The following is a 24,896-nucleotide window of genomic DNA, read 5'->3' on the forward strand; positions in this document are numbered from 1 at the left end:
TAAACCTATATTAATGCAATTGTCTTCCATTGACCACAGACACGGCTCCAGGGACTGTGGATTCCTGATTCAACAATCTGAACTGGACACTTTTCCTGAGTCTAGGCTGTCAGTAGTTGTATGTGGGGACTCAAACATACAGGAGTATCTGAATTTTGTAATGGAGCAAAATCATTTTCAAAAGCCAGTCTGCTGGGAGTCTGCCACTGAACTTTACATGAAGTTATTAGAAATTGCACATTTCTAAAAAAAAAAAAAAAGAAAAAAAAAGGGCTTTTTGTTGTTTTTACCAAAACCTATAGCATATGCTGTATTTTTGGACTAGGCTACATGAGTTGGCTGAAGATGCCAAAAGTTTAAGTTAGTGTTTGTAAAAGCACATTCTTACTGCAATGTCTTGCTAATTGTGGTCCTTGTTTGGCAGATGGAAGTTGAGATACAGTCCTCAACATTTAGATAAATAATAAAGCAAAATCAAATCTTGCACTGTATTGTGGGTTTATTACAACTTTTAAGAGTAGAACACAGTACACTTTTAAATGCCTTTAGTTTTAGTAGCACTGTCAAACCTTTGAACAAATCAAGCCATTGCATTTTAAATCTCCTTTGAACATATGTACCTACATTTTAGAATAAAAAAACATGCTCAAATACATAACTGATTTCTGGATAAGTCCCGTAGCAAAAAACCTACAGAATTTACAATGTAATGCCAAGAAGAAGCAGCTGTAAGTGACTGGGTTATCTAATAAAACTACAATAAACCTGGTAAACTATAATGGATTTGTGCTGTACCACCAGCATGTCCCACCTTCTCCTATTCATAACATCTTTAAAAAAATCTTGACTTAAAAACTTGAGAAACAAATCAACAGCAGGTTTGAACTACAAGGCCAGACATCCTAGAAACATCCAAATCCTGGGGAGTTTTGAATTCCAAAATCCATGTTGGATTTAAACACGGAATATGAGGTTGTCATTGGTAGTTTCAATAAGTTTAAGCATGTATTTGCCATCGGGAATAAAGAGTCATCCAGGAACTGTAGGCTTGGTAGTGGATCTAATCCAGAAGGTGACAGTGATGTTAGCCCAGTTGCAAACATCACAACATCGCCCACCGACACAGCAGTTTGTGATTCTGCAAAAAAAAAAAAAAATAATAATAATAATATATGTATATGTAGCACATTGTCTTGTAATGAGTACTAAAATAAATACCTTCACAGCCTTCACAGAAAGTCTGACCAGTAGCCCACAGTTTGACTTTCCAGACGTCTTCCAGATGGGCTGAAGTCAGGTTTGAAAAGTCTCTCAAGTTCAAGAGCTGTGAGTTTCTTTTCCATGTGACACAAGACTGGGGAAAGCAAAGTAGGGTGTTGCTGGAGTGCACTCAGGAAATTAAGTGCTGAAAGACCCTCTTTAAATCTAAAGAATGAGGAGAACTTTGTGTCATTTACCAGTTCATAATACATGCACAAACTATGGACACACTTTGAACTTTGGAAACCTTGGAGAATGTAAAACATTTCAGTCGGAAATTATGCACAACACCGTCATAACAATAATTCTATAGTCTCTTCTATAATAGTCTCACCTGTCAATTACAGATGAGTTTCGAGCAATTATATACCACCGGAGATAGTCAGACACAATGTCTTTCTTTTCTTCAACTGTGGAAACATGCCTTAGACAACCAGCCACCTGTAGCATAGTACTGTTTTTATGACACAGTCACGCAGGACATCCACTGAACCAGCACTGTCGATCTGAAAAACCCATAAAAATGGACATACACAATGTAAGCTTACGTGTCTGATTTTCATTCCTGTTTTTTCCCTACACAAAGAAAGAATATTTTAATTTCATACAGATAAAGAAGCTATAGTTCTATCCTGCATTCAAATCCTGTGCTGTCCTCACCTCTTGTAAAGCTTTTCCTATGTCGTCATCTGTGACTGAGGCAACTGCTGCTTTTACTGAAGTCTGGCCTGCAAGATAATGTACCAACTCTTCTGACAGGAAATGGGGCCCTGGACCACCATGCACAACTGACACGGCTATCATCTTTCCTGCTAGGTAGTAGTCACCCTCCCTTACAGCTGTGAATGAATACAGTAAATGATAAAATCTCTTAGACACACACAACTCTCTCTATCGATCGATCAGAGCCAATCGATGTCAGATCGATCGATCAGATAGACAGACAGACTAATGCTGTGTTGAAATAAACCAAAAAAATATTATGAGTTGCTTCTGATAATAATTAAAAACAAATTGATTTACAAGTCCCAAAAATGTCTTTAAATTAAGTTTATCAAACATCTGATCATTGCATACCCTTTGCATTGTAGACGAGGAATCGATGTCCTTCTGGTCCATCAAAAATGGGACGATCTTTCATGTGTTTCATTAGCAGACTCAAAAACTCTCGTTTTGGGCCACCTGCATCAAGTCCTTCTTCTAGAATACCAGCATCATCAGTAAATTTAACCAGCATGTCATTGGTTTCAGAGTATGACAACTGCCTGAAACCCCTGACTGCTCCATCCCAGACATTTGCTCTTGAGATGTTGAATCTGCTGACACTTCTGATGAAGTAGCACTGGATAAATTTGCAACGATGTCAGGTAGAGTAATGTTAACGTCTTCCCTGTAATCATGCAAGACTATACAATTTAGCGTTGTTATTTGAAGTAGTATTTGATATTTTACAGTGCTTTGTAATCAATCGGTGAAGCAACTTCAACCAGCTCTTCATCCTCGTCCTCAATGCAGGGGGCACACAGGTCTGTTGAGAAATTATAATTCCAACATTAGAAAAACTTGTATTCACCCTATAACTATCTTTACCCATTTCACTAACCCAAATAGGGATGGGTATTGATAAGATTTTAACGATTCCGATTCCATTTTTGATTCTGTTTAACGATTCGATTCTTTATCGATTCTCTTATCGATTCTTTTTTTTTTTTTTTAAAAAGGAGAACACTAAGGTCGATTAGCTTAGAACTTTGTTTTATATCTTCTCTTTGAACAAGATAGAAATTTAGGAGTAACATGGCCTTACAAACCCAGCAGTGAGATCTTAAGAGATCCAGCCTACGGCTCTTCAATGTGGTGTCACAGGGTCCCCAGGAAAAAAAATTGTAAATGTAAAATAATAAAATAAATATTCTTCTGTAGCAATAACAAAGTATAACATAAATTGTTCTGTGGCAATTACACAAGAATATCCAGTAATGTCCCTGCCTACAATTAAACACATTCACTTACCAAAAATCGGGGGCATCTGCTGTGGCAAATGGGTGCAAGCCTTTGACCACAAACTGAGTCACTGCTCGGTGACATTCGTCTGTCCTGGCCTGAAAGGAGACGCTACCTGTAGACTGCAGCGAGAACTGCCAGCGAGCGCCAGCCAGACTCTGTCTGTCTCTCTCATCATGGTCACCTACATGTACAGTAATGGCAGGTCTTGTAATAAGGCAGAACGCGCTAACATAATATGCACTGTTAGTTGATTATTTACCTGCCGCATTAACGGGAGAGGACGTGCAAACGTTACCGCTGCTGCTGGGTTGAGATTCACGAGTCCGGAGCGGAATTAAAAACACGTGTCATCACGTGTTTTGTGAGCAAATGCTTTTGCATATTCGTAGTGTTTCCTCCCTTAAATGAAATATCTACTTTGCAAGTTGCCCTGTTGTCATCGGTTCTCATAAAGTATAATCAAACTTTTGAGCATTTGAGCCGCTTAGGCGCCATGTTTCCTGCCAGGTAAATGACGCTCCGCAACGTGGTGACGTCATTCGGGGCGACTGGAATCGATAAGGGAATCGTTTGCAAAAATGGCAAACGATTCCAAGGAATTGAAACAGTGGGAACCGGTTCTCAACAAGAACCGGTTTTCGATACCCATCCCTAAACCCAAACGTGTACTCTAGTTACAGGTTTAAAATTACTTATAAGACACAATTTTATTTACCTATAGGGACTTATGACTGGATTTGTTTCACTTTGGTGATCAAGATCCTCTGTATCAGATATTACAATCTGAAAAACAACAACAACAAAAATTGCATACTGTACATAAACATACATAGCATTGTATTATTTCAACAATAGCAAAAAACCTCATGCTGACATAAATTGCCCAAATCCCTGACATGGCTGTATGGTAGATGAAGGTCCTGGAGCATGTCTGAAACAGAATAAGAGTATTGGAATTAAAATGTCCAGATAAGTAGCTCATACAATTTAATATTTTTTATGATACCAACATTATAAAAATGCTATGAAACCAATAAATATTTATATTAGGGTGGGGGAATAAAATAACCACAATATGTATTGCAGTATACTTTTTCCTCAATGGAAATATGAGACTATTGCAATAGAGCTATCCATCCATCCATCCATCCATCCATCCATTTTATATGCTGCTTATTCCTCTAATCCCTCTTTTTTTCATTGACGTAAGAATAGTCAATCCTTATCAGGTAGCGCAGTGACCAATCGCTCTGGGAACAGCGTCATGTCCAGTTAGGGTGACTTGTTACCTGCAGCACAGTGAAGTAGCAGCGCCACACGTGGAGATGTTTGGGCACCATTTGCATCTAAACCAACCATTAAAATAAATATACAAGGAGAGATTAGGAGAATTTGCTTTTATTTCTTAGCTTATTCATATGATATTGACAAAAATTTTTATGTCTCTTCTCCTGTAAAACTTACTGTAAACTAAGATTTATTTTTAGAATCATTCTTTTTTGCTTTTAAATGTAATTGACCAAGCAATTGAGTGATCTGGTGTTTGTTGTCTTTTGAAATCTTTATCTCTGACTTTTTATCTAGTTTTTAACATGTACCTTTTTTTAGTTATCTGAAATGGATGTAATATGTTAATACATCTGTCTGTCTGAACTTATGACAGGAAATAAATATTTAAATCAAAACAAGCTTCTGAGGATTTCACGTCTACTTATGAGCAACGGCACATTTAATATGTACAAATCTAGCTGTTTATATTGTGATGTATATCAATATTCCCTGAAATAAAACAAAAAAATATTGTGACATGAGAAAATATTGTATTGCCCAACTCTAATATACAGTGGGGCAAAAAAGTATTTAGTCAGCCACCGACTGTGCAAGTTCCCCCACCTAAAATGATGACAGAGGTCAGTAATTTGCACCAGAGGTACACTTCAACTGTGAGAGACAGAATGTGAAAAAAGAAAAATCCATGAATCCACATGGTAGGATTTGTAAAGAATTTATTCGTAAATCAGGGTGGAAAATAAGTATTTGGTCAATAACAAAAATACAACTCAATACTTTGTAACATAACCTTTGTTGGCAATAACAGAGGTCAAACGTTTACTATAGGTCTTTACCAGGTTTGCACACAAAGTAGCTGGTATTTTGGCCCATTCCTCCATGCAGATCTTCTCGAGAGCAATGATGTTTTGGGGCTGTCGCCGAGCAACACGGACTTTCAACTCCCGCCACAGATTTTCTATGGGGTTGAGGTCTGGAGACTGGCTAGGCCACTCCAGGACTTTCAAATGCTTCTTACGGAGCCACTCCTTTGTTGCCCTGGCAGTGTGTTTTGGATCATTGTCATGTTGGAAGACCCAGCCTCGTTTCATCTTCAAAGTTCTCACTGATGGAAGGAGGTTTTGGCTCAAAATCTCACGATACATGGCCCCATTCATTCTGTCCTTAACACGGATCAGTCGTCCTGTCCCCTTGGCAGAAAAACAGCCCCATAGCATGATGTTTCCACCCCCATGCTTCACAGTAGGTATGGTGTTCTTGGGATGCAACTCAGTATTCTTCTTCCTCCAAACACGACGAGTTGAGTTTATACCAAAAAGTTCTACTTTGGTTTCATCTGACCACATGACATTCTCCCAATCCTCTGCTGTATCATCCATGTGCTCTCTGGCAAACTTCAGACGGGCCTGGACATGCACTGGCTTCAGCAGCGGAACACGTCTGGCACTGCGGGATTTGATTCCCTGCCGTTGTAGTGTGTTACTGATGGTGACCTTTGTTACTTTGGTCCCAGCTCTCTGCAGGTCATTCACCAGGTCCCCCCGTGTGGTTCTGGGATCTTTGCTCACCGTTCTCATGATCATTTTGACCCCACGGGATGAGATCTTGCGTGGAGCCCCAGATCGAGGGAGATTATCAGTGGTCTTGTATGTCTTCCATTTTCTGATGATTGCTCCCACAGTTGATTTTTTCACACCAAGCTGCTTGCCTATTGTAGATTCACTCTTCCCAGTCTGGTGCAGGTCTACATTACTTTTCCTGGTGTCCTTCAAAAGCTCTTTGGTCTTGGCCATGGCGGAGTTTGGAGTCTGACTGTTTGAGGCTGTGGACAGGTGTCTTTTATACAGATGATGAGTTCAAACAGGTGCCATTCATACAGGTAATGAGTGGGGGACAGAAAAGCTTCTTACAGAAGACGTTACAGGTCTGTGAGAGCCAGAGATTTTCCTTGTTTGAGGTGACCAAATACTTATTTTCCACCCTAATTTATGAATAAATTCTTTACAAATCCTACCATGTGAATTCATGGATTTTTTTTTCACATTCTGTCTCTCACAGTTGAAGTGTACCTCTGGTGCAAATTACTGACCTCTGTCATCATTTTAGGTGGGGGAACTTGCACAATCGGTGGCTGACTAAATACTTTTTTGCCCCACTGTATAGCAGAACAAGCTCTGAAATAACTTACTCCTTCTCTGCATGTTTACCATTAGGGGTACTCTGGTCTTGTGGTTTGAAAACCTAAGATGAAAAATATGCACTTTTTAAAGCTTTCACCAACTTCGTATCGCATTTAGATAGTTCATCAATACTTAAAAGATAATAATTTTTTTTTAAAGAACATACAATCACACAATGAAAATAATCCACCCATGGATGTTACAGAATTATGATCATTATAGAGAAAAAAAATAGAGCACTTAGCCAGGGCCACTCACAGGCCTCTGGCATGGTGTAGGGGTAAAAAAGTACACACCAATGTGTCTGCCTGGTTGAACTCAGCTGTGCTTCTTGATGTAATCACAATCTCAAGGTCTGAGTCTGAGGTACCATCCTCTGAAATCAGAGCTGAGAAAATAAACACATTATTAGTTGTTGTATATGTAAACACGTCAAAATATAAAATTAACAAACCTTGTTTGAAGTGGCTCTCTGGGCAAATGAAAAGAGAAATCCTGTTGTAGTTCTTTCCTATTTCCTCTTTGTAGTCTGCCAATCGGAATGGCCTTTCTGTCCCAGGCACATTTATCACCTCTGTGCAGTCAGGATACAAAAGGACATATGGTCCCTCCACAATCCGTGTACTTTTCGGTATTTGAAGTTTCGTTTCAGAAAGTATAATTTAAAAAAGAAAATGAGACACTTATTTAATTCTCAACTTAAAAAGCTAAAATGAAAAACGTAAAACAATTGTTTTTTTCATTTTGTCCTTTCGCACATCAGAAACGAAAAACCCAAGAAAAAAGAACGAGAAAGGGCCCTTTATTTATTTTGTCTGAACCGGAAGTTTTAGTAGGTCAACAACCTGTACAAGTGATGCGCAAACTTATGGCAAACACTGTAGTGTGGACATCATGACGTTGGAAAAATACTCAGACGTGATCATGGAGATGGCAAAACAAGGCCTGTCATCGGAAATTATATCAGAGCGTCTGTCATATGAACACGGGGAAGTGAGAGGATTTTCTGCGAGAAATGTTAGAAAGTTTTGTGCTGAGCAAATCACTAGCTGTCGACTCTCGGACACACGGTTGGAGCTTGAGGTGACACAAGCTATAAATGAGGTAAGGTACTTTCTTCCTTCACCTTATGACTGTGTATGGTTGTCTTAACTGGGTTGTAAGGGGGTTAGTCTAGACTGTGTGCGCGCGCCCGCACGTTTTAGCGTCTTGCGGGTGGTGGGTAACGTTAGTTATTTTAAAGATGTCTCTCACTGGTATTTGTACAGTTAATTAGCACAATACTTTAGCTTTACACATTTGCTTTCAGAATAAGCTACTTTACATTTGTTGTTCTAGTAGTAGCATGATCTTTTATTTTAAACAGGTGGGCCCAACATATGGCCGCAAAATGATGAAGGGCTATCTGTCCACAAAAGGGGTACATGCTGCAGAGGGACGAATTGGGTCAATTTTAAGAGAGGTGCATCAACCTTATCATGAAGCAAGACGCCAGGTAGCCTATGTTATTTAATCTTCCACTAGAACTGTATTCCAATGTTCTTTGTCATATTTGTGATATACATCATGTAATGGTAGGGCCTAATTCTGTTTAACAGATGTACGCCCTGCTTTAACAGTTACTTGACTCTTCCTCAAACGTATGATCAAATCTGCCTTTATCCAGTCAGCTGTCATTTATTTTTGTGATTTTTTTGTAAGGGAGCTCGGAATCTTAATCCCACACCGTACCATGCTGAATGCATGGGGCACAAGGTTCACCTGGACCAAAACGAGAAACTTGTAATGTTTGGAGTCACCCATGTTTTAGCTGTAGATGGATTCAGTAAAAAGATTGTGAGTCATTCCACAATGCCAATCAAAAACAACTTGAGCATCTATGAATATGTTTTCAGGTAATACAACCTCTCAAACCATTTATTTCATCTTAAGTGTTTTGATGGACATGTTAGTCATATTGGACATGAGCTGCACCCAAATTTACAATATTTGAATTTAAATTAGACATGCAACAGATGGGTCTGGTTATGTTCCTGAATATAATATATTAAGAACTTACCAAACATTTTGATCAACATTTTCTATTAATGTAAAAATAAATAAAATGGAATTGCACATGAATCATTTAACTACTTTATTGCAATTAATCAGTGTTCATTTATGAATGGAACAAGGTTCTTGGATTTCCACATATCTTTCAATTGTTCTGACATACATCTAAAGTCTGAGCATGACAGTGACATTGCAAAGAAACTTAAGAAATATATGTTGTCCTACTACAACTAAAATATTACCCAAAAAAAACATGAATGAATACATTCAAAATAATAACACCTTTGCTGGTCTTAAAGCAAAATAGTTAATAAATGTTCTTTATTTTTCCTGTACCAGACCTGCAGTGATCACCTATGGTATGTGGGACCAGGTGCGAGTAGACCATGGAAAGGAATTTTATTTAACACTGTTCATGCAAGAGATGCTGTCACATCATCGCTTCAATCAGGAGAGACTGCCTTATTTACAGACCTCATCCACAAGAGTAAGATTTAAGTACCATTAACATCAGCTGAAATTCTTATACTATTACGTGTACTACTACGTACATTTAAGACATGTTTCTTTTAACTCTTTTAGAACCACACAGTTGAAAGGATTTGGCCTGAAATCAACAACCGTGTCAACTACCCACTAAAAACTGCCCTACTCCAGCTGATGGACCAGGAGGAGATAGATATGGAGGATAACCTTGTGCGATACTGTGTGTCCAATCTAACCTGTCAGCTGTGTAACATTGGTCTTGCAAGTGTGGTAGAATCATGGAATGCTCATAGAATCCCAGGTAAAAAAAAAAAAAAAAAAAAGTCAGATTGCTTACAACCCTGATAATGAACATTTAAACACCTCCTCTATTTTTTACAGGAAAAGGCATACCAAATCACTTTGCAGAACATGGGTGTAAAAGAAGAATTTCTCCAGAGCTCTTGCCAAATGCACTTGAAGCAGCAGACCTTTACAGGCAGCACTTGGGATCTGCACTCAAAGAATATTCGACTTTTGGAGTTGATCCCTTCACAACCGAACAGGACAAACTTAGAACAGAGAGTCATTTTGCAGAAAAATATCCTGATATTTCACATTTGTTTTTTAGAGCCGTAAATGGTGACTTTATGCCATACAAAGAAGCTCTGCTCTGTCTCATAAACATAACTCAGAGAAATGTATGAACCACTGCATCTGTAAACTGTACAGAACAGACAAAAAAAAAATCAACTGACTGTAAACATTTGTGTGTACACACTACATTACTCCTCTGCAAAAAAAGATTTCAATACAGAAAATGCAGCTGTTAGACCAGTAATTTGTAGAACTCCGTTGTTACTCTCCCTGCATTTTGCACAGTGCTGTGATGTCTCTTGCCACTGTTCCACACATGTCTTGCAGCCAATAATGCTTCTGCAGCACAGTGAGAACACTGGATCCTCAATGATGTCTGCAAAAGTAAATCAGATAAGTGAGACTGTTATCCATTTATGTTGAATTTAGTTCAAACTATAGGTTCAAAGTCAGTCTTGACATAAATTTACAGACAGCATGCAGAATATTTTTGGTTATTCTGTAATTCCTCTTGTTCACGCTGTTCTGAGAAAGTCCCTGTCTATATTTTTGTCTATAATTGATGAGGGGCAAAATCAGTACATTTTCTCAATTAGCAAGCAAGAAAAATGAAAAAGTTACAGGTACTTGATTCAATATATGCAACTACAGTCCCATTTTAAATGTGAACTTTTTAGTTTTACATTACTGTGAACAGTGTACCGTCACCCATACTGACATTGTAATCAATTTGAAAAGCTATACTTTCATAGTCAAGATTGCAAGGAGAACCCAAATTAAATGTGCATGTAAACTTTTGAATGTTATGTTACAGTAGACCTGCATCTTGATTGTCTGTGCCTAAGTATTTAAATGGACACTGCTGAATAAAGAGCCTATGTTTGGTAAAAAAATGTTTGTCCAAAGTAATGATTGAATGTGGTTTGACATTGTTTTAATTGTAATTAAAATGTTAGTGTAGATGTAATGTATTTACTAAGCAACATTTGAACATACTCATACAAACCACGCAGCTAAATCCCTCCTTGAGTGTCTGCAGCTTGGGGGTTGTGACTTTCTGGGCAACTGCAAGATCAGTGAGCTCTTTGATTGCTGCTGTGACAGCTGGCAGACTTTGAGATGCCAACACCAACTCTTCTATTTTGTCACTCACTTCTCCCAAACTGGCACTGTCATCATCTTTACGGCTGCTACAAATAAAAATGGATAATCAGATGTCAAAGCTACTTACTGGCTTAAAGAAACATCACATCACTTACTGATAGATGATGATTTATGTAGTGATGTCTTACTGCTATTATAGGATTTAAATCAAATTAATTCTTCTATATTGATGTTCATCCTATAGTATATACATATTTATTCACATACCTCAGTTTCTTCCTCTTTGTTCCCTGGAGGCAATTAAAGTCTTGTTCAGGCACAGCAAGAATTTTTCGTGCATTTTGTCTCCAGTACTGTGACCCTACAGATGAAAAACAAAACCAAAGAAACCTGTTTAGAAGCCAATACCATATTACCCAATAAATATTACAAAGAGTCTGGTAAGACATGTCTCTCCATAAGATATGGGCTTTAGCTGTAATATTATGGCTCACCTGTTGTGCCCTCCGACTCCAGAATTGCATTGCCCTGTGCATCTGTCAAAATTATTGGGTTGTAATTACCAATGGCATCTTGCACTTTTCCTACTATCCCTTGAAGCGTAGCCTCAGACTCCAGGAATCGTACAACCACCATTCTATTGGGAATCAACCTCCCACCAACTACATCTGCAAAGTACACTGATCTGTAAAACAAAACATAATAATTTTACATATCTTGTAAAAGACAGCAGGCCACAAATCCATTCAGTGATTGCTATAGGCAAATTGTACTAAAACAGCTTTGCTATTCTTAACAATTCAACTATCCATGCACCTTATGTTTCTTTTTATTTTGCCTGTTCTGTAATTTAATATTCAAGAACACAGACTCATCCTACCTCTGAAATGTTTTGGAGGACATAGGGGAACTTGAAGTAGCCTGCTGTGAACGTGAAGGTGCAGACGCTGCCACAGCTGGTGCTCGCATAAATGCAAAACGCTGCCCGCTGGAACCTGCTGTTGGAATTGACTCCATGTCTTCTCCGTGGACTTCATAGTGACCTCTGGGTGTAAGGTCTAATGCGCTGAAAACACCAGAGACCGCACCGGGGAACATAGCCACGTTTGAATCATCCGTGATGTACAGAGTATGCGCGGATACCTGTTTAAGAAAAGTTTCCGTAAATCACGTTGCTCTGCTAACGTGTTACTCCTGTGCACACGGTTAATAGGCTCTAAAGGCTTACTTATTAGCTAGTAGCCGGTAAAAGTCAATGAATAACTATTTACACATTAGCACATGTGCACAATTCACATATTAGCACAATGAAGACGGCTAGACATAGTATTAGTAAAAGTAGGCCTACATGAAATCACCAAATGTTAACGTTAGCCGTTCCGCAGTAAGGAAGAACAATAACGTTCATAAAAAAACTGCTGAAAGCAAAGTTTGCGAAGTTTACATATCTACCTGAAAGATGCGACCCAGTTTTTCTGCAGTCATGCCTTCGTCCCGGAGTGTCACTCTCTTAGTTTTCCTAAAAACAACGTAATGGTCCATCTGTTTATTCCAGTGTAACTTTAAGGCCGTCGATCTCTTGTGTGGGGGACGGTGTGCGCGCGCCATAAAAAAAGCGCGCAGAAGAAGTACTTCCCGTTTCAGACATTGAAAATGCGTCTATTTTTTTGTTTTTGCGCTAGTATACTTTCATTATTTGAATCACGAAGAAATCCAAAAAAGCACGTCTAATTTTAAGTGTATGACGGCTATTTGTTACCACCGAATGAAAAAACAAGTTATTTTCGCCCATTTTATTCTTTATCAAAAATTTAAAAAATGAAAATTCTTTTAAATATCGTTTTTTCGTTTTGGTTTCTGAAACAAAACTTCAAATACCGAAAAGTACACGGACCCTCCACCAAGTCCTTGTTGAATGTTATAATTTTTTCTACAGCCTGCTTCAAGAGGTCAGGGGCTGTAATTTCGGGGCTAATAAATAAGGGCAGTGTTTTCCCTCTTAGCGGTTTTAAGTCTGTTTGTTGTGACACCATTATTCCTATATTGATCTAGAAACAAATAATACAAGCAAGATCACTTTAAGAATAATTGCCAAATCCTTGTTTATAAATTTACCTGTGATGGCTTACCTTGACAGGTTTACTCTGTTGCTTGAGTTTTAATTTTGCTCCACAGCTGAAGGCCTGACGCTCTTTGGATTTTGATTTTTTGTACTCCATGAACTGCTTGTATGACGGACATGTTTGTTTTGGTTGAATGAAAAACGTTTAACATCAAAACAGGGTTATAAGCACTCTCCATTACTAAACGTAGACGAGAATAAAGTATAAGCAAACATAAAAAGAAACCGGAGCCAAAATGGTAAATAAACGTGCTATTTAACTGAAATAGCATAGACTGTCTGAAGAGAACAAAAAGTGAGTAATATATCAAAATTACTTTGTTCAGAATTTTCTGTTTGTTTTGATGTCCCTGGGGACTCTGATCCTTCAGCCTGGTCTGTGTCCCGCAAAAGCTCCAGAGACTGTCCACAGGAAGCACAAAAAGGGGTGAAAAGCCACAAAACGGGCAAAACATTTTCCAGTTCTCTATGTAGTGCAGCGAGCACCGTCAGGGTAATGAGGAAGCGCTGTGAGGAGTGCGTTTCTCGACGTTTGTTGACATCCCGAATCACTTTTCTGAGCTACAAATATGGAGTAAGACTAATTGTTGTGTCACTTCCGGTATTTCAGACAATCCCTTTCCGTCAAGGATTTTTAATTTGTTGTGGGTTTTTTTAAATTTGTTGCGGGGTTTTGTAATTTGTTGCGGGTTTTTGTAATTTGTTGCGATTTTTTAATTTGTTGCAATTTGCACTTCCCAGCCACCGTAGTTCTATCATGATTGGAAGTCAGTGGATATGACCCCTGTCTAATTTCTGGTCTCAGTGTAAATACTAAAGAAGAAAATATTGTCAAAAAATAGCAAATGTCAAGGAGGTTTTACCTGTGAGTGCATTCCATTTTCCTTGACAGGCACACAGGCCTATGTAGCAAGCAAACCAAGTCTAATAAGATTTCTCTCTTTCCCCTTAGCCGAATTATTTCGATTGAGATTGGAGCTGAATAAAAAAAAGGCATGGCACATAATTCTTTGCAAAATTGTGGAGCAGTAAACTTACTTAGAAGATGCAAATTAAGATATCAACAGTAGTGTGTGTAAGTGGAAGTGCATAGTCCTTTAAAGTCAGATGCTGGATTATTTTAACGGGAACAGGGTAGATAACCTGAATCATCATTGGAATCAGTCTCAGTAACAGTAGTCACATTATGGTCACATTATGAACTTTAAAAATTTAATTTTTCTAAATCATTTTTTTTATTATATTCACTTCTAACACTCACAAATGTAAACCATGGTTGGTCCATCAAATCCTGGTTTGCCAGGGGCCATTGCTGAAGGCAGAATGGGTGGAAGTTAGATGTGTGTGCATGGGGACATTAAATATCCCATAGTGCCAGTGGAAATTAAATATAAGGGTAAAACACATTTTACCCTTAATTTTCTATTATATTCACTTCTAACATTCACAAATGTACCCTATGTTTGTGAAATGGAGAAACAACAAAATAACGGCAGATGAGGAAACTTCACTGTATATGTGAAGCATATATATATATATAACATATAAGTTTAGCAAAGTGGGTAAAAGAGGATCTTATGCCAAAAGAAAACTGTCAAAAGCTGAACAGTCAATGAAGAAAGAAAGACATTGAGGATGAGGAGAGAAGGAATGTTAGTATTCTACAGGGAGCTGCTGAGGAACACTGTGGAGTTGTCTGGAAGAAATCACTTCCTTCTTTATTATTATTATTAGTATTTATTTTTGTTATTTTCTATGTATTACCATTCAAATCTCTCAATGAATACAGAAGAAAACACAAGAGAAGGCTAATCAAAGGTATCTGCTGTAGCACATGCTTGTTATGCCAAACTTTTTAATGAAAGATTGTTCTGCAAGCAGCTCATTTACATAAGGCTTGAAGCAAAAGAACAAAACAAAACAATAATAAGACTTCCATCTTAGATAAGAAAATACATTCATTTAGATTTTATAACAATAATCCAGGCAAAAGAACCAAGAATTTCAGCACTGTCATGATTTCTCTTCTTCATTCTTCATTTATATATTTTTCCAATACTGTAGTTTTAAACATGTTTTTAAACGAGGAATGTGAACTACACCTTTTTAAGTCACTGTCATAACTATTCCACAAATTGACACCTCTAACACAAACACATCTTTGCTTTATTTTCTTATCTAGTTTTTGTATTATTTTTTTTAATCTGTTCCCCTCAAGTAATATTGACTCACTCTGGCTTAAACCGCTTCTGAGTACCGCAGCAAATCATTTTATTTTGTGCTTTGTACATTATCTGTGCCATTTATTATTCAACTAGATCATACAATTCATTTAATAAACAAAATGTTAGTTGGTTCTCTATAGTTTTATTGATTCATAATTCTTATAGCTCTTTTTTGTAACTTAAAGATAGGAAGTACATTGGTTTTATAGGCATTGCCCCATATCTCTAAGCAATATGTCATATATGGATATAAAAACAATAAAGCGTATATCATGATTTCTTGTTTAGGACATGCTTTGTTTTGTGGAGAATAGCAATGGTTTTTGACTATTTTGTTTTCACATGGGTTATATGAGACTTCCAAAAAAACTTTTATTATTATTCCAAGAAATTTATTTTTGCACACTCTTTCAATTTCAATTCCATTTTAACCATATTTTTTAGTTGTCCGGTTCCAAAAAATAATACATTTTGTTTTATTTATATTTAACAATGACTTATTTATATCAAACCAAATTTTTCATATATTTAACTAGGGGTGGGCGATATAAACGATATACGATATAAACTATATAAATTTGGCCAACGATAGAGATTTTGACTATACCGCTCTATCGCAATAGCGCATGTTGATGATGTCATCAAGCTGCACCTGTTTTGGTTGAAAGCATCGCAGCGGCTACAACCATTATCATCTGCAAATTATGCCTGGCGACAGTCATAGCAGTGGCTTACCAAAGTTGTACTAAAACATTTTTTAACAGATTTCTGCCTGCCAAAATCAGTTCGAGGTCAGTAAGCACAACCAGAATTCATACATAAGGCACACTCTTGATTTTTGAGAAAATTAAAGGATTTTAAGTGCGCCTTATAGAGTGGGAAATACATTATACAGAAGAAAAGAATATATCGTGATATATATCATTACCGTACGTGCTTCAAATTATATCGTGATATGGATTTTAGGCCATATCGCCCAGCCTTATATTTAACTCCTTTTCCACTGTAGTCAAAAACTGCTCAAGGTTTTGACCTGAGCAATATAGATTGGTATCAAACAAAACACAATTTAACAGTTTGGTAACATTATATATATCATTTATATATAAAATGAAAAATGAACAGCTATGCCTAGAAACATCTATCTATAAAAACTAGGGACTGAATGGCCCGTAACAATGGGCCAGATAACCCATACTCCCGAAGCACCCCAAGGGATCCAGTCAAATTCCTTCTTCAAGTCCACATAACACATGTAGATTAGTTGAACAAACTCCCCAGCAGCCATAAATATCTTTGATGGGATGAAGAGCTTATCTAATGTCAATGGGCAAGACAAAAGCCACATTGTTCCTCCTGAATTCGAGGTTCGAAAAGTGTGGGGCCCGCAGAGCCATTGCAGGGGGGGCGTGGTATGGAAAAAAAAAAATGCTTGGACACTGCTAGCATAATGGACAGGTTTTTGAAGGGGTGCCCACACAAACGCAAAGCAGAAGATGAAGCATCGCCAAATATGTTTCCAAACCAACTTCCTTCCAAGCCAAAGACTTGAAAATATGGTGAAGCATATCTTCCCTTTGACTTCACCTGCACAAGTGCCAAGGTAGGTCTCCTCTGCAGAATTGTTTTTCCCTGTGTCGGGAGCACGCACTGGGCTCTCCAAATCATGGACAAACAGTATCCCACATTCTTGATTTTTAGTTCACAAACACTTCTTGTAATGACTAACTACTGACGTTTTGGAGATGTTAGCTCTTTATACAGTAAAGTTACAGTGGGATACAAATAATATCAGGCTGATCCTGCCATGATTTGTTCCCCGGGTTCAAATCACGGACAAACAGCATCTCACAGTTGTTTATGTTTTTGCACAGAGAGGCATTTTTTGAAAAATGTATTGTTAGTAATGTTAAACATTATTATACAGGAAAAAAACAACTACACGTAAAATAATTACACCATGATGCCTCTGCCTTTCTAAATGGAGGGACAGTAATTGCGTGTGTAAATGTAAGCGTGTAAAAACAGAAGATAGTAGGATTAACAGTAACAGTATTTTGTCTCTATCTGCCATTCTGCAATTCATCTCATGTAAACAATAATGTGGCACACAGCGTGACGTGAAAAAAGGCACATACCTTTGATGTTGCGTGATGAACTCTGTATTCCTCGTCCACACGTAAACGCAAAAAAGGAGTTTTAAAAAAAATCTCAGTTTTCGATGATCCGAAACGCCGTTCACGTGTGGATGAAAGGTCCAAATGCACAGAAACAGCTGCGTTTCCAAATATACCTGTGTAGGTGTGGACGTAGCGTAAAAGAGTTAGCAGTGTATTTTATTACTACCTGTAATTTATTGCAGTTTACTTGTATTTGCTGTTTTGGTATTGACATGATATTAGTTAAAAGTATTATAGAATATATAGTACAACCTTTCGCATACATTTGTAATCTGTCCTTTCAAACTGGTGTGTTTCCCTCACAAATGAAAATAGCAAAAGTTATTCCAATCCATAAAAACGGAGTGAGATGTCAGTTTACCAATTATAGGCCAATATTACTACTCCCACAGTTCTCAAAATTTTAGAAAAGTTATTTGTTAATAGACTTGATAAATATATTGAGAAGCATAATCTCCTAAGTGATAACCAATATGGCTTTAGAGTGAAAAGGTTCACTTCGATGGCAGTGATGGAACTTGTTGAAGGGATATCTGTTGGTGTTTTTATAGACTTAAAAAAGGCGTTTGATACAATTGATCATTCTATATTAATGAATAAACTAGAGAGTGTTAAGGTTCAAAATATTGGGGATGGACACCAGAGGAAAAACCCACAATAACAACACTGGTCCGGTCGGGTTGAGTCAAACGATGATTTAATGATCACACACGTGGGAGATGGACACTGTATGCAGACAGTCTCAGATCTCATCTCAAAAAACACATCACCATAGTTTTATGAAATCAGGGTATTAGAACGCCCCCTCATGCGTAGTGACAGGTGTAATACAATCAATGTTGACAAGTTTATTTAACACAAAGAATAACATTGTCTCCTTCCCGAGGGCAGACGCTGACTGCCCCCGTCTCCTGGAACCGTCTGTACCCTGCTAAGACACAACATGGCAGCTACAAGGACTCTTTCATTTGTTAAGACCATCAGTGTGTATTGCTCTAAATCAAGTATATAATATTAAATGAATATTGCTGGATCAGCTACTTCTACTTAAAACATATTAAAACATGACTAAGCACAAAATCATCAAGAATAACATCTTATAAGTGCTGTGTAAGCGCGTGCGGCCTTCCAAGCTCAAAGCCTTTGCCCTCCATAGATCAGCCAGACTCGCGCTGGCTGTAGCTTTTAACCTTTAATTACCTTGAGCACAACTCTAGAATGAGCAACAAACTGCAATGTGTATGGAATGATCATGGTTACATCTGCAATGGAAAATCATGTTATTATTCTGGTACCTGTAAGAAAAGATCAAACTAAAGTTATCACCATCACTGTAATGCAAAGAATAATGTAAGGTCAAAAACTTCAATTTATGCTTAATGCAAAGCTGGTTATATACTTCTAATGAACTAATAATGCCATATTAAAATATTAAATGATAATGAGAAAAACATCCCCTCCTTATTCTACAATTCCCTCTGTTGACCTCTGGAGAATCCAGAGGTCACAAACAGTTGTGTCCCTCCTTGGCCTACACATTCAGTTCCACATGCATCATTGGCATCATGGACATTGGAGTAATGACTCCAGGGTCCACTGCCCTCACAGACATACTTTTGAACATTCTTCTGGCACAAGGGATGAGACAACAACAAATAATCATAATACCCACCACAACAGACAAAGAAAACATGACCGAAGCGATGACCCCCTTCCACCGTCCGAACACTGAGGTCAGCCAGCCTTCTAACGGATTACCAACACCGGAGTGATCATGCATAGTTTCAGAAACTTAAACTTAACTTAAAGCACGTATAATTATCTTTCCGGGGCATAAACGGCCCTACTTGCGTGAGCTTGCCAATAGGGGGAAATAGACTGGACAACACAGTGCAGTTCCCCGTATTCACAGCTCCTCTAGTCATCCGCAGCATACAATCATAGCCCCACTGATCCTCTGGATGCAGAGGTGCAGGCTCTATAAATAAACGCGGCCTTGCAGAAGCGCAAGCTACACAATTAGCCACTTTTTGTTCTCTAGCATTTTGGGCTATCCAGTCCAGCCAGATGTTACTGTCACTGAACCCGGTAGCGCGTTCAATCAAATCCTGAGGTTTCAGGGTGGTATAGTCCACCGACACTACTCGCCTCTCCCTTGGTTCGTGCTCCTCTGGTGTAGCTTCCGACGACCCGCTCCCCTCCTGCCCTGTAAAAGATGCAACAGAGCTGGTGGGGCTGGCAAACACACGAGTTGTTATGTCTTCTCTACCTGACGGTACGCGATTAGTTTTTTCTAGGAAATTAACTTTAATTAACCCTTTTGGATCAACCCCCGCTGTTTCCACCCCCAAAATTAAATACATAGATTGTTTGCGATGCCAATTCCCCAATGATAAAGTTAACGCGTTTCCAGAGGGGCTAAAATCCCTCTGTAGTTTAAGCCCGTTTTCTGGTCCTGATTCTAACGGTTCCCAATTTTGCCCAGTGTAACCCCTTACCTGGTCCCAATTACGGCACCAGCTGTCATAAGGACGATTTCCCCTCTCTTAGTGCGTACTCACTGAATAATCCCAACAGACCCACACATTGTATCCCCTCCAAGCACTGCCGACGTCCCTGCAATTAACAACATCACACAGATCAAACGTAAAGGAAGTTGTGGAGCCAATAACATAATCTAATTCTAAACCACCATATGTGCTGAGACACTCATCCTTTTTACCAGAGACCTCGCGCTTCACTCTTGCCCGCAGCTTTAAATCACTATAGATCACGCGTGATGTAATTGGTGTACCAAACAACGCCGGACTGGCATGGCCTCCGTGCTCAGACTGGTTTCCCGGGTCGGTCTGCAACAAACAAATCAAAAAACAAATAGCCATGATTAGCAACATAGTTAACATCAAACTCATAATAATTTTGAACATTGTGATGGCTTTTGAAACTCTTCTTTCATCACCAGTATCTAATTGTTGTGATGGCATGGTGGTATGTGAATGTTATGGTGTAGTAAAAAGTTCAAAGCCCTTTATCAGAGCCTCTCTCTTGTTTTAGGTGTTCAGTGTGGTACCGCTCCTTTTCGTTGGCGCGGCGATCTCCTCCTTGGCTGCTCTTCTTTCTTCGACCTTCCGGGTAGACCACCGGTCGGTCCGTTGCACAGGTGTGAGGGATTATTCTGCCGCTCAATTTCACCTGCGTCGGGTTGAGATTGATCCTTCCCCACCAAGCCCTCGTGCGCAGCCGCGCACTGCGTCCAGTGATACCAGGTGTCGCCTTTCCCCTTCAGTTGGACCGCTGTCGCCGTCCGAGCCGATACCTCATATGGACCAGTCCAGCGGGGCTCCTTCCACTTTCGTTTGATGACTCTCAGCCACACTGTTTTCGCGTCCGGGACCTCTCCTTCTCCTGTGGGCCCTTTACAAGCCGCCTGTTTCGTGAAACTGGACACTAGCGCCTTTAGCTCGTTCCAGTAGTCTGCGTGGGACCGGTTCCCCTTTTTGTCCCGTTCAACCGAGCCCACCGTCCAAGGTGCCGGAAACTGTCTCCCGGTTTGCAGCTCGTATGGTGTAAAACCTGTGGATTGATTAACAGAACATCTTATGGTCATCAACGCAACCGGCAGGGCTGCGACCCAATTTAGCCCTGTTTGCGCGCAGATTTTTGCCAATTTGTTTTTCAAATTTAGGTTCATTCTTTCTACTTTCCCCTGGGACTGAGGATGATAGACCGTTCCAAATTTATGCTGGACGCCCAACATTTTTTCTACTTTTTCCAAATCTTGATTTTTAAAATGGGTTCCATTATCTGATCTAATTCTTTTCGGGAACCCATGACGGGGAATGTAATGATTGATTAAACACTTAACGACAGTCTTAGCATCCTCCTTTTTTGTAGCCCAGGCCTCTGGCCAGCCGGTCAGAGCGTCAACACACACTAACAAATATCTTACACCGCCAGGCCCGGAATCAATCATATCAGTGAAATCAATAACAATCTCCTCTCCCGGCCTCTCAGGGGGCCGAAACTTACCCACTTCCGGTTTTACTGCTGGCTTAGGATTGTGTGCCCCACAGATTAAGCACATCCTGGCCTTCTCTCTTATCATTCCTCGCAGCTCAGGATGCCACCAATGACACAAATTTCTTTCCATCTGGGCTCTCCCCACGTGGGCAAGTCCGTGGGCCTCATCCACCTTCTGTTCTGCCATTTTGGCTGTCAGCACGGGGCGCCCGTCTGGCCCCCTCCACAAATGTCCATCCTGCCAGGCTCCTTTGTTTTTCCACACCCCCTTTTCCTCTGGGGATGCCTCCTCCTGGGCCCGTTTAACTTCCTCAATCAGGTCAACAGATATCTCCTCTTCTGGAGTTACCTGTATCATTTGTCTCCGTCCTTTGTAGCCTGCGGCCTCCTTTGCGGCTTCGTCTGCTCTCTGGTTTCCTTTTTCCACCATGCTGGTTCCTTGGGAGTGAGCTTTGCATTTTATAATGCTCACCTCCTCTGGGTCAGCCAAGGCCTTTTCCAGTTCCTCCATTTCATGTTTGTGGGAAATAGGTGCATTGGTTGCTGTTCTGAATCCTGCTCTTTTCCACTGAGGCAGCTCCACATGCGCTGCTCCAAACGCATATGCCGAATCGGTGTAGATGTTCACCCTCCTGTTCTTGGCTAGTCTCAAAGCTCGAGCTAAGGCTATCACTTCAGCTCTCTGGGCCGACTGCTTTCCCTCAATCCTTCCTGACTCTCTGACCTGATAATCTCCTTCTACTCTGCAAACCACCGCATACCCTGCTTTCAGTCCTCCTTCGTCTCGGTGGCAACATCCATCGGTGAACCAGTCCTCAGCTCCCGGTATGGGTTCGGCCTTCAGGTCCTCTCTAATCTTTTCCTCGATCTGTGCTCTTTTGGCGCAGTCATGTGGTTCCCCTACACCCATTAAATCTGCCATGTTAATTCCTTCATGTGTGAATGTCAAATTTGGGGCCTCTAAGACTTTGCTCAGTCTCTGTTGTGCCCGTGGTGACATACAAAATGCTTGTGAATTCACGTATGCCACTATGCTATGTGTAGTGAGTATTTTTAGTGGGTGTTCTCTCACTACATGTGCTGTTTTTTGGATAATTCTAGCGACCCCTGCTGCATGTTGTGCGCATGTAGGATGCTTTGCTTCTGTTGGATGTAGTTTTACACTAACATACATGAGCACTTCTCTACCCCCCCCTTTTTTCTGAAACAACACTCCATTTACAATTGAGTTTGTTTCAGAAACATCCAAATAGAATGGCTCATCATAATTGGGTGTGGCTAAATCTGAGGCCCTTGACAAATCCTGTTTTACCCTAATAAATGCGGCTTCAGCTTCAGGCGTCCAAGGCAACTCAGCCTTAAAGTTTCGAACACCAACTTGCTTCATTAGGCCCCTTAAAGGGGCAGTTTTGCCTGCATAATCCGGAATGAACTGCCTGCTGTAACCTGTTAAACCAAGAAAAGAAAGCATTTCTCTGACAGTTCGCGGTTTTGGGTGTGTCAAAATTTGGTCTCTGTGTGTGTTCATCAAACCCACTGATTTGTGTGCGATTACCCGGCCCAAAAAGGTCACTTCAGGGCAAACTAACTGCAGCTTGTCTTTACTTACTTTAAAGCCACATTCCGCCAACCTATTCAACACAACGAACGATGCCGCTGTACAATCCGCTGCTGACGGGGCTGCAATGAGAAGATCATCAACATATTGTATTAATGTACAATCATTAGGCAAATTACATGACGACAGGGCTTCTTTAAGCACCTGATTGAAAATACCTGGAGAAAGTGCAAAGCCTTGTGGCAAACGTGTGTATCTGAGTTGTTGGCCTCTGTATGTGAATGAAAAAATGTCTCTGAGTGACTCATGCAGAGGAAGACAAAAGAATGCATTTGCCAGGTCAATGCACGTGAACCACTTTTGGTCACATGTGATAGCTGATAAAGCTGTGTACGGATTTGGTACCGGTGCAGTAGTAGAGAGCAATATTTCATTAATGGCTCTCAAGTCATGTGCCATGCGGTATTTTCCTGTTCCATGTTTCTCCACTGGTAGAATTGGTGTGTTCCACAGTGAGTGAGAGGGCCCTAACACCCCGGCCCTTAACAGGCCTTCTATTGTTTCTGTAATTCCTGCCTCTGCTTCAGGTTTGTGTTTATACTGTGGTCTATTGATTGGTGTGTGTGTGACTTGAGCTGGAACAAGACAGGAGGACACTTAGCTAGGCCAACATCCGTGGGCCCTTTTGACCATAGACTGTCGGGCAGATTTGACAGTCCAGCAACTGCGTGAGGATGATCTACACACTCCTCACCATGTGTTTTTGAAATTTCTTTATGTTCCAAAATCACTGTACCCTCACAGGCACAAGTTATGCGATAGGTTTTACAATTTGGAGCATAAGATAAGTTAGGAATTTGGGTTCTTTGCCACCCTGTGTCGTCCAGTGCTCGCCTGACCATTGGACCTAGATCACCTGCACCATGACCTTGGTGGACCGCCAATGTAATGTGAGGGGTTGAATTTTCTTCCACATTGTACCAAGGCAGTTGTTCATCAGTTAATTTCACAGCCGCGGCTACACCTTCTGGTCCAATGTAGATGTCATGTGTTTGCACATTCCACGTCTGACCCTCAAGATCAGATTGAAATAATTCACGATAGGTGTCGTCATTCTCTTTATCATAAAACAGGGTAACGTGGTAAGGGTCGCGCGGAGGGGAGTAAACTGCCAAGCTCATTATCCAGGGTCTCCACAGCTGAAATTGCCTCAGAACATCCTCTTTCACTAGTCTCCCCCAGTAGATATCGGCTTTTGCTCTTTCACAGTCTTGAAGCAGATATTGAGTCTTTGAATTTGTTCCCAGGCACGGAAAATGCTGGCCCCCTGGCAGAGTCACAGATAATCCATCTGCTGAACATGTGATTGTGGCGCCCAACTTCACGAGCAGGTCCCTGCCCATGAGATTTACTGGCGCTTGCGATGACACCACATAGTTGTGTTTCAAAGTCTGCTTGCCCAGCTTTGTCAAAGCTGGGTCAGTCACTGGCAGAGTTGTCGGGATCCCGGAAAAACCCACCACGTTCACTGTGTGGCAGGACAACGTTGCACTGTCTGGTGCTGCTCTCAAGGTTGAATATGTTGCTCCAGTGTCTACTAAGAAGGGCAATTCTGTCCCTTCTACAGTCATTGACAGCATGGGATCTGCCATCCCCATGCTGTTTGGTCCCTCCGGGTCCCTTCAGTACTGGTCCTCCCTCCAGTCAGCCACTGGATACTGCGCGGCTGGTGCTGCACTCGGGTTTGGGGCCTGATATGCTCCCCTAGAGCCATCTCTTGCTCTCGGAGCTCCACGTGCCTGGGATTGGTAGCCTCTTCTTTGATTGTTCTGACGA

General features: G+C 40.2%; 2 protein-coding genes and 1 pseudogene across 4 annotated transcripts; 1 reads left to right on the forward strand and 2 right to left on the reverse strand.

Moving 5' to 3' along the window:
• Positions 1-902: 902 nt before the first annotated feature.
• Positions 903-13,203, reverse strand: LOC146653009 (G2/M phase-specific E3 ubiquitin-protein ligase-like; annotated as a pseudogene).
• Positions 7,368-9,961, forward strand: LOC146653010 (uncharacterized). The gene is made up of 6 exons (XM_085382622.1): positions 7,368-7,841; positions 8,104-8,232; positions 8,439-8,632; positions 9,129-9,276; positions 9,372-9,576; positions 9,657-9,961. The coding sequence occupies exons 1-6, from the start codon at positions 7,632-7,634 to the stop codon at positions 9,959-9,961; spliced, it is 1,191 nt and encodes a 396-aa protein (XP_085238748.1). The 5' UTR covers positions 7,368-7,631.
• Positions 9,799-12,497, reverse strand: LOC146653011 (uncharacterized). Of its 3 annotated transcripts, none has more exons than XM_085382625.1 (6): positions 12,408-12,497; positions 11,836-12,098; positions 11,450-11,640; positions 11,223-11,316; positions 10,858-11,038; positions 9,799-10,227 (listed from the first exon to the last, which is right to left on the reverse strand). In XM_085382625.1, the coding sequence occupies exons 1-6, from the start codon at positions 12,495-12,497 to the stop codon at positions 10,084-10,086; spliced, it is 963 nt and encodes a 320-aa protein (XP_085238751.1). In that variant the 3' UTR covers positions 9,799-10,083. The 3 variants fall into 3 exon arrangements, with proteins under 3 accessions (XP_085238751.1, XP_085238749.1, XP_085238750.1); XM_085382623.1 differs by having other exon boundaries at positions 10,848-11,038; XM_085382624.1 differs by having other exon boundaries at positions 9,806-10,227; positions 10,848-11,041; positions 12,408-12,455.
• Positions 13,204-24,896: the final 11,693 nt, after the last annotated feature.

This window comes from Rhamphochromis longiceps, linkage group LG15 (genome assembly GCF_057381845.1).
Source record: "Rhamphochromis longiceps isolate RC_006_pf linkage group LG15, R_longiceps_female_GT1.1, whole genome shotgun sequence".
In the NCBI taxonomy this organism is placed as follows: domain Eukaryota; kingdom Metazoa; phylum Chordata; class Actinopteri; order Cichliformes; family Cichlidae; genus Rhamphochromis; species Rhamphochromis longiceps.

Bases quoted from the DNA above. Each gene is read 5' to 3' on its own strand.
- LOC146653010 (XM_085382622.1), top strand. From the start codon at position 7,632: ATGACGTTGGAAAAATACTCAGACGTGATCATGGAGATGGCAAAACAA. The intron at 7,842-8,103 runs GTAAGGTACTTT...TATTTTAAACAG, and splicing joins TGACACAAGCTATAAATGAG to GTGGGCCCAACATATGGCCG. The intron at 8,633-9,128 runs GTAATACAACCT...TTCCTGTACCAG, and splicing joins ATCTATGAATATGTTTTCAG to ACCTGCAGTGATCACCTATG.
- LOC146653011 (XM_085382623.1), bottom strand. From the start codon at position 12,497: ATGGACCATTACGTTGTTTTTAGGAAAACTAAGAGAGTGACACTCCGG. The intron at 12,099-12,407 runs GTAGATATGTAA...TTTCTTAAACAG, and splicing joins AACTGGGTCGCATCTTTCAG to GTATCCGCGCATACTCTGTA. The intron at 11,641-11,835 runs GTAGGATGAGTC...TTTGTTTTACAG, and splicing joins TCCTCCAAAACATTTCAGAG to ATCAGTGTACTTTGCAGATG.